General features: G+C 39.1%; 2 protein-coding genes across 2 annotated transcripts; one reads left to right on the forward strand and one right to left on the reverse strand.

The window, feature by feature from the left end:
- The first annotated feature begins 2189 nt into the window (after positions 1-2189).
- On the forward strand, positions 2190-7339 carry LOC134815353 (uncharacterized). Its single transcript, XM_063823878.1, has 12 exons — positions 2190-2262; positions 2644-2780; positions 2993-3233; positions 3395-3532; positions 3760-3903; positions 4142-4239; positions 4348-4481; positions 4836-4957; positions 5196-5415; positions 5859-6010; positions 6369-6492; positions 6672-7339. The coding sequence occupies exons 2-12, from the start codon at positions 2657-2659 to the stop codon at positions 6831-6833; spliced, it is 1659 nt and encodes a 552-aa protein (XP_063679948.1). The 5' UTR covers positions 2190-2262; positions 2644-2656; the 3' UTR covers positions 6834-7339.
- On the reverse strand, positions 7307-8443 carry LOC134815354 (amine sulfotransferase-like). The gene has a single exon (XM_063823879.1). The coding sequence runs from the start codon at positions 8397-8399 to the stop codon at positions 7446-7448; it is 954 nt and encodes a 317-aa protein (XP_063679949.1). The 5' UTR covers positions 8400-8443; the 3' UTR covers positions 7307-7445.
- Between the last annotated feature and the right edge of the window lie 1729 nt (positions 8444-10172).

Below are 10172 nucleotides of genomic sequence, written 5' to 3' on the forward strand. Positions count from 1 at the left end.
GATATTGGTAGGGATGTGGATTACTTTTTTCCAACACGTGACAGTGAATAATCAGCTTCCAGCGTTGTCTTATCAATCCCAGAACCATTGTCACTTGTCAAAACAAATACATGGATCATCTCCCCGCTAGAATCCAGATCCGTCTATATCAGTAAATAAGTAAGGATACGATGTTGAAATCTGAAAGAAAAACACATCAGATACCATTGTATTGGGAAGATTTTGACGCGTGACAATAACTATGCATTCTGATTATCTGATTGATCGATACTGCAAGTTGATTAATATGAAACGACATAATTATTAGTATTGCGTAACAGCTTGAATTATTATGATATGTGAATATATTTTTATTTACCTTATAAGGACGGCCCTTATTTCGGCAATTTGCCATCTACTGTTCATCTAAGGCTGTTCGTTATAATTGCAGCTCACTGTTTTCGATACTAATTTTCCGAAGAAATTAAATGAATGGTACTTAGGCCTTACCTACGTTTGATTGTCTTCCACTTTTGGCAGGGCTGTAAAGACAAAGAAATAAAAACAGTTTATGTTCTAAAAGAACAATCAATATAAATATGTAATAATACAATATTATATGAGTAGCTATTTTCGGTCTAAGCTTATTGCATTCTTCTACTGTGGACTGACGATCTTAAACAGTGCGCTCAGGTCTTTCTGGGGTATTTTTCATTAATTACAGTGGCGCTGTTTAATCTCTAAAGTATTTCGTTGTTCGTTTAAATTACTGTTTGTCGTTTGATAGAGCTAAAGTGCGACCAAAAGTTATATCTGACTACTTGAAATTCTTTAAAAAATAGAAGCGGTGGGCTGCCATCATTCGAGGGATTTGGCCATCCCTGTTCATAGTTAGGACCATCTTTTAATTCTGCTGCTCGCAGTTTGATCCATGGTTACTTAAAAAACGAAGTTTATATTATATCTCGACAAGTTACTGCCCGAGTCGCCAACTTTAAAAGGCAGAAAAACCACAAAATTGTGCATTACACATATGTTAAAGATCAATGGAGCTGCGGTTAAATTGTACTAATTGGTGTAATTATACTGAGTGTGGTTGTGCTAAGTACGATCTGACTCAAGGACTAGGAGATATTGGGGTGAACCCAATCAAACAGCCACCCTAACTCAACATATCATCTTCTCTAACTCCTATGAAAAGTTAAAACCCCCACCTCCTCCCCTCCAATATCCCGGAAGTCTAATGTTTCAGCGGCCGAGGAATCTACCGCCAGCAATTTGCGTGACGTGAGCGCTGTAATATGCAAGAAGATCTCTCAGTACTACAGCTTACTGACAGCGTAATGAGGCTGTGTAAACCGAGGTCATGTGACAACGAGGTCATGTGACCACAAACCACAATTAACCAGACTTAACCAGTACATAGACAACGTACTGTGTAGTGCCTGAAATTGCTTGAAATGACCTTATCTTATGCTTGTATTTGTAGTTATCGTTATACTTTTTATAAACTCATTACGTTGCTTTGCTGTGTTGTTTTTCGTAGGATCAGTGTTTATGTTATTAATAATGAGTGCTTTTAGTTAGCATACAGTTTAAGCTCGATTTTCCGTGTTCTGATAAACCACGACTCACCGAGATTTTTCGCTTCCCAAAAATATGATCAATGACATGGGTAAACCCCGAATTACTGGGGATTTCGATTTACAGGGAAGATTAGTCTAAATTTGCTTTCCCAAGACTCCCAGAAAATGCGGGTTTTACTGTAATAACGCAAATCTGATCACATTGAAAGAGACTTCACGTTTTCAAGAAATAAATAAGCAGATTTCTGGTAGTCATTATAATTTATATCGCAATATTCGTGCACTAATTTTAACCACTAAAACTATTTCTTAGAAGTTAGTCGAGAAGATTCGTTATTCCGATGTTGTGGTTCAAACTTTTAAAATAATTTGCTAAGGAGTGTACCCAGATAAGAGAGCTTCATCAAAGCCGTTATTTCTACTCGCGTTATTGATTAAGTTAATGATTTTAGTTAAGATAACCTCGCCCTGAAACGTCTAGCTTTGTTTATACGTCATAAAACAGTAGACTTATCGACGTAAAACGGACTGACCCGCACGCAAACTTTTAAACAGTAAATGTAATGTCAAAGACATTTTTGCCCAATTAGATAAAGACAGCAGAGCGAGCAGGCCACTACTGTGTTCTTCAGATCGTGAGCGGTAGCAGTGTCTGATTAGCTGATTGTCTCCCTGCAGTATAGTGATATAATATTATGTGAGTGTATAATTAATTATGTGACCAGGACAATCTGTGTATGTCGACCAGTGTCCTTTGCTCCGCCTCTCTTTGACTCGGTGGTCTCTGGTTTGCTCACCAGCTTGACACACACTTCGTACTTTGTCTAGCTACCAGTTACCTATACCACCTTGCTTTATTTTACCCAGTGGTTCTGAATACCGGCCTATTCATTTGATAATCAAGTATTGTTCATGTCAAATATGATTTGAACCCTTTGAAATTGCTATTTTAAACCATCCCACAAAAGGGAACAATACAAACACTCCCCGTGTCCTGGGCGGCTGTATCTCTGATACCATTATCTCCGCTGGTACCATTATCTGCTAATACTACTGATATTATCTCCTAATATTACAGACCAACAAGATACATGGTACCCAGGGTGGAACTGGTAGTGGTTTTGGTTATTGTTTGGGTGCAGAGTTCTAACTCTCAGGATTATTATGTTAATGCTATTACCGAGGATCATCTCTGTACTATCCCTCCATACAATGGTACGTAATGCCTGTTAACTTTTAGGTATTCCGTAAAAGAGATCATGAATTAAGGAGTTTGTATCTTTGCGAAATTTCATCATCCTCGAGTTGAGTTACATGAAAAGTTGATAAAAATCTTTCCTGTTCATCAAGATAAGTACTTACATACTCAAGATAGGCATAAAATTACGCCCAGTGTAAAATAACCATTTCACCTTCCAACCTCCCAGGTGCTCACATAGAATGTGAAATAACCGCGAAGGTGGAGCCGCACTACGAGTTGATAGAAAATAACCAGGTCCAAAGTACTTGTAAATACAGTGTCAAAAGTTTCACTCAGTCCTGCACATATAACAACAGTGTTGTCAAAACCCATCCGAACAGCACCCACCACTTTGAACGAACCTGTTTAGATTTTGAGAGGATCTGTACTTTGTATCATAATGTGGACGGAGGGCTGGCAACTTGCCAGTAAGTCACTTACCTATGTCACCTAAGTAGCTGCTATTTATTTTAATTATGTGTAAATTGAACCGTTTTGTTGTTGTTTTAACTTGAATTCTTTCGCAAGATTCGCAAGATTCGCAAGAACAAAACTTACTTAAGGAGTCTAAAATAAATTCTTATTTCAGAGAGTTTTATGGAGAGTGTAAGGTAGTCTCTGAAGTCCCAAAAAGTAGACTAGCAGTGGGTTACCCTCAATACAACCCCCCAATCTGCTATCCTGGTTTTAAACCAGCCAGAACCATCTGTAACTCCACCTCCATTAGGTACGGTTACTACCATTACAGTGATACAACACACTATAAAACACACTATAAAACACACTATAAAACACACTATTTTACAGTGGTCCTACGTCTTATCAGTTAACTACCAACAATTTACATTCTTTACTTTTCTTTTAACCTACAAATGGAAAGAATGGCAGTCAAAACTACATAAACATGCGGCATTTACAGTGTAAATGACACATAACACACTTATCACGTGGCAGGTGTACAGGTTCAGTAAATTCCACGATTACCAGCACCACTGAGCAGAAGCTAACAAGTTGTGACACAACCTGTGAGAAGGAGACAGTCGACTGTACTAATTTTACTAAAACTTGCAATGATACCAACACCAAGTGGAATGAGAGGTGGGCTTATCTTTTAATCCTTATAAATAATAATTATATTTCCCTTCTAGCCCAAATACAATATTATACTATATATTATGTTATAGTACAATCTTTTAACTGAATTATAAATGTTGCGTATTGTAAAAAGCTAAAAGTGGCTTGATTCTGAATCACTGGTATCTGAACACCCTTCCTACACCATGTGACTGACGTTCTAGCCACCAAGCCACTACAAGTAACCCTAAATACACCCCAGGTACAAATCATCCGTGTCAAAAACACGTGGGGGATGTGACGTCACGACAAAGAAATGCACTGAACACAGAGAATTTAAAATGGTCCTTAACACAAGAGGTCAATTTCTACAGCCTGTATTTCTTTCAGATTTTAAGAACTTATTGTTGCATTACTTTTGTAGTTACACTGATGAATTCAAAGTGTGTTCACGTGACACTATTTCAGAGGGGAGCAAGGCCCATCCAGAGAAAAAAATGGTGCCTGAGCTGGTAAAAACGTACGACTGTTCTACGACATCTAATCTTACGTACAGTACCAAGTTCTGTGTGGACTACATCATGAAAAATATGAAGTATAAGGTTTGCTACAGTCACTCTTCGCTGATCAGTAGCCTATAATTGTAATTTTAGAATCGAACATTTTTAAGTAGCTAAAAGGTTTTCAGACTTGATAAGGTTTAGGTCCTAGGAACTACGAATGGACGGACAGGTTATGAACTTTAACACTGAGGAGTACCAATTTTACAAACATCTCACATGTATACAATGCTGGCCCAGATTTTAAACCAACCTGGAGAATGATTTGTTTACCTATTCAATTGCATTGTGTACAATAAACACAAAGATCACGATAGTGGACTTATAATTTAATTTTAATTCTGTGTAATCCTGTGAAATTCGGTGTATACAACGGAGTACAGATAATACTTACAGGTTGAGTGTCAGTCACACGGAGTTAAACTAGCTGAGTATCTCATTAATGGTTTCTACAAATCCACTAATGTTTCTGTTACCGACGTGACATCTTATCTTACTGATCAGTGGGAAATCATCAAGTGAGTTTAGCTCAAATCACGTTTTGTACCAACCAGTGCATCATGTTTTTCCTTTCATTTAATCTAATTTTTTCCCACCAAAGAAAAGCGGCCGCATTTCTTGTTCGAATCCAAACCATTTTGAACTTGCCATTTTCCACCTACAACAAATGTCTGCCAGCACCACTTGTCTTTGAGCACGCTTCTTCTGCAAATATTACTCAGCGTTCTGAGTCTGACATTTTTACAATAATCCCAGAAAGTTATGCAAGGACGACTGTTTCACTGCAGTCACGCGAGAGATGAGGAACTGTGTTTCAGACTTACCGATACAGGACGTCCTGCCGGGTATTTCACACTTGCAACTCAGAGAACTCATGTACAAGTCAGCTGATCTGCTGTGTGCCAGTTTAGCTGATAAGAAAACAGAGGAGAGTTGTATTGAGTACCTGGATACCAACAGCAATATCTCTAAACAGGTACTCTCTAAACAGGTTCACCCAAAACAGGTACCAAACAGGTACTCTCTGAACAGGTACTAAACAGGTACTAAACAGGTACTAAACAGGTATTCTCTAAACAAGTACACTCTAAACAGGTACACTCTAAACAGGTATTCTCTAAACAGGTACACTCTAAACAGGTACACTATAAACAGGTACACTCTAAACAGGTACACTCTAAACAGGTACACTCTAAACAGGTACACTCTAAACAGGTATTTTCTAAACAGGTACACTCTAAACAGGTACTAAACAGGTACTCTCTTGTGAGACATGATGAAATGGATGCCGAGAAAAAAGTACTATCCTTCGCATCCAATCATGTATATCCATATATAGTATGATATAGTGGTAAACTGTTTTCCATTATTCATTTCCATGTTTCATTATTGATATTGTCTCAAATTGATCATCAAAAGGTGGTACAGAACATGAGTAAGGCATGTGGAACAGAGACACGACAATGGAAAAAAGGCAGTGCAGTGACTTGCACGGACCAGTGTAAGAACCATCTTGTTATCATAGCATCTGAGCGGGAGAGGAATCCTGGTTGCTGTCTGGCTGATCTCATGTAAGGAAATATAAATTTTATTATTGCTGTTTAAATGTTATCTTGTTATGAATTATTTGTCAAACTTGACTTTTTGACGTTTTCTTGTGACGAGTAACAGGTGTTTGAGTTATTTTAGGTCACTGCTTTTCCAAATCAGGAGTCATGTGCAGCAAGTACATGCAGGAGTCAAGTACTTGTAGAATCTCAGTTTAAAATTACACTGAACTGTCTGCAAAGTCAGAGCCAATTTCATAACTATCTCGTTAGTAAGTTAGTACGAACATTTAGCTTCATGTTTCTCATTGTTTGAACCCCATTTCATCCAAATTGTTGACCATTTAGGAGTATAATTTCGTGATTATCTTACTAACTACAGGAAGTACAAGGCCGGTACCGCTGGGTGGATGGAAATGATATCACCGGACCTGTTCAATGATAACTTGTTAGTACATCTGGTGGAGCAGTGTGAAGTAGGGGGCCAGATCTTAAGCTGCACCGAGGTGAGTTATCCTGACAAAAATAGATTTTCCTAGATCATCGTTGTAATAACAATAAAATTTTAGAGTTCGATCAGGTGTTATGGCGTCATATCACGTGGTATAAAGTCACAGCACGTGCTATGACATCACAGCACGTGCTATGAGGTCACAACACGTGCATAACATTTCACCGCCTTCAGGCCGACGGAATGCATCCCGCAGTTATAGTCGTCTTAGTTGTGATTGGCATATTCTCAGTAGCGATATTTTCTGGAGTTGTTGCGTTCATCGTTGTTTTCTACCAGCAGATGGAATATGAGGGATACAAGAAGGGCTTCCTGCACAACATGATAGCCACGTGATTTGTAGCATTGAAATGAATTAGTCTGGAAAGTGAACATTCGTGGTAGAAAACATGACGACCTTTGAAATTTGTCAACTGATTTGCTCTGAACTGAAGAAGCGGCGTATAGTATAGTGGCGTTTCGGATTTCATCGGAGATGGTTTCAAATAAAGACCCCCATAATACGCCTGCGGAGGAAGAGAAATGTCATCACGAATTGAGACAAATCGCCGGTATCAAGTCCGATTTCTCGGGGTGATATTAGCAATTAATGGCCAGGTTGACATTGGATGACAGACTATCATAAATCATAACGGAATTCAATTTTCTGCAATTTCAGAGGTGCGTTGAGTATTAGGCAAAAATTCGGAATTCAATTTTCTGCAATTCAGAGGTGCGTTGAGTATTAGGCAATAATTCTAATGAAAAATGGTCGATATTTTGTTACCAGAGGGACAGTAAAATCAGTTTATTAATCGTTTTTTAATAATGTAGAATGTAAAACAGTAAAGATTTTTATTTTAAAAGAAAATTTTCGTGTCATTCATCAACAATATCCATAATTTTTCGGGTAAATATTCAGCAAAAATGTAATTTATTGGTATTATAAAACAGTATAATTTACATGACTCATTGCTCTGGGAACCCAGTAATGTAATCATTGAAAACTTCAAACTCTCCTAACGTCTCCCTCGTTTTCATGTCAAACCTATCACTCAAGTCCTTGCTAAAGAAATTTGTCCAATCCCCGACTTTTCCCTTCCTCATAAAGGGGCTCTCCTCCTTCTTTCTTCCTTGATCCATCCACGAGTAGTTAGCAGAAGGATCCTTCTTCATTTTATCAAAGGAAGTTTCCACCAGAACCCGTTCACAATCAGAATCTGTAAGACTTGGCAGCCCTACGAAGTCGTTAATCTGTTTGATCATGTGGAGACCTTGACTATGGAGATCCTCGTATCTCAGCAGCAAAATATCCAGGTCTTCCTTGTTCTTCTTATACTGTCTGAGATGAGTCCACCAACATCCACTCTCAACCTTGCCCTCTAAAAACAGCTCAGCAAAACTGTGGAAGTCTCCAGAGTATTTGAAAACAGAGAACCCCTTAGCGTGGTGATAGAGGGAGACGCACGCGTCTTTCGGATTCCTAGATACAACAAGGTACTTGCAGCGAACTGCTGGATCTCTAGCAAGGTGCTGGTAGGGGTTATGAGTCTTGAGGTAGCGCGGAGAGGGTCTCTCTGCGATATGCTCGTGAGAGGAGTTTTCTAACCAAGGTATGATCTCCAGCAAGTGACTCCCGAGACCTTGTAGAGCCCCTGTCTGATGGACCTCGTGTAGTTTGGAGATGATGTTCTGTGTCCAGGTCGTACCACACTTGGGATAAGTAGCCACGAACACATCTTCTTCTCTTAGCTGGAACTTGCGGGTTCTCTCGATCGTGTCCTCTTTGATGAAAGGTGGGTAAACCCAACCATCAACTACACTGTGTCTGAACGGCAAGTTTAGAGGAGGGAACAATTGGGGTTCGGGGGAATCTTTAGTCTCGGCAGGGTCCTTGGAGAGCTTTGTTCCCGCTTGTAACATGGTGAGAAAGTGTGTATCAAGAGAAGAGATTGCAGCAAGTTGTAGAATGTAGGCAGAACGGAGAGTTGGGGAGAAGTGTTTAGCTTGAAGCGGGGGTGGAATATACAACACCAGGTATAAGCACATCATGTTGCTGTGCTGGCTTGTTGGTGATGTATTAGTAAAAACTTATCATGTCAGCCAAGAGCTACAAATTTGCAATATTTATCAGCGTCATTTGAAACTTCAACGGCTTTGAAATTGAATGAGGAAAAACATTGTATCAACAAGCGTGTAATAATTGTCTTCTGTCAAAACCCAGTATCCACATTCCACAACCATTCCCAATGTTTAGCACGTAAAACCTACTGCTATCCATTCAACATTCCAACGTCTGGCAAATGCTGATCCAAAAGTAGATGGTATGGGTTTAATACCAACAAAAAAGATTGAGATGTGTCACGATAGACGGTAGATATACCGACTGTTTGCCCCTCAGCACCATACCAGGCATGACCCTCTTTTGTGGTAGTGATAGCCACTTATATCAACCTCTTTGTACACAGTGAATCCGTACTTTCCTGACGCTAAGGACCAAGTCGTCCTCCTCCCAGTTGTACCACTGCAAAATTTAGCGCATTTGGGTCTGGGATTACCATTTTCTACCTCTCCATTGAGCACAGTCACACTTGAGCACTCGTTGCATCGTTCAGATCGAGAAGTTTAATTTCTTCTTTCATACTCTGAATATCCTCTTTTACTGCTTCTTTCAGTTGAGATATCTCCACGGAAATCATTGCATTATCCGCTTCTTTGATCTGCATTTGGTGCTCTAATTCTTTGATCTTCTGTGACTGCAGCGCTATAGTTTCTTCATTATCTGCTTGGCTCCATTCTATTTCTTCCTTTAATATATATATATATATATATATACATTTATATATGGATTTGGAAACATGACGAGATAATTCATTTACCTTCAAAGTAGAATTTTAATCATAAGACGTTTTAAAACTTCGATTTAATACTTCCCTCCTCTTATCTGAGAGGAGAATACTTTTTATCGAACCTTGGAAGCCTGTTTATTTAAAATTGTACCAGAGGGAGGTTATGGAAACATATATATTGCATCTTATCAATCTCTTCTTAACTTACATTTTGTCTGAAGTAGGTTTTAATCTCAAAATTTTGCCTGAAGTACGGCAAAAGACGTGGAGGAAAGGTAATGAAGAGGTTATCAGATGTACATAAAAATACGAAGTTTTGTGGTTTATATAATACAGTCAACCTGTCGATCATCCAAAATTTGCAAGCTTGTTCAGACAATGTAAACCCAAATATGAAATATCATAGCCACAACAAACGCCCCTCAAAATCGAACTAAAAACTTGGTTTTCATTCCCTTATTTTGCCACTCTAACAGCCCGGAAGGATTTTTATAAAGACAGTAAAAACAATCCTTATCTGATCAGCACATTGTATTGTAAAGTCACATCCTCAGCAACATCCCTAGCAAGTCTGTTATACCTGCGTCCATCATCCTGTCTAGTCTCCACTTCACCGTCCCTGCCGGGTATCGTGTTGTAACGCTGCGAGGAGGACATGAGGTCAGGGAGAGGGTCGTGAAGCTGACTGTACCCCAGCAAGATGGGAGGGGTTTGTGAAAGTGTGGGAGGATGTAGCTGGATAGGTGGAGGAAGAGGTGCACGCTGGACTCTAGCGTAACTGTATGGGCTTATTGGGCAGCTACTTTCTTGAGTTAGAAACCTTGTGTTTTGAGTTTCAGAACACAGT

This window comes from Bolinopsis microptera, chromosome 5, assembly GCF_026151205.1.
Source record: "Bolinopsis microptera isolate Bmic1 chromosome 5, MBARI_Bmic_1.0, whole genome shotgun sequence".
NCBI classification, from domain to species: domain Eukaryota; kingdom Metazoa; phylum Ctenophora; class Tentaculata; order Lobata; family Bolinopsidae; genus Bolinopsis; species Bolinopsis microptera.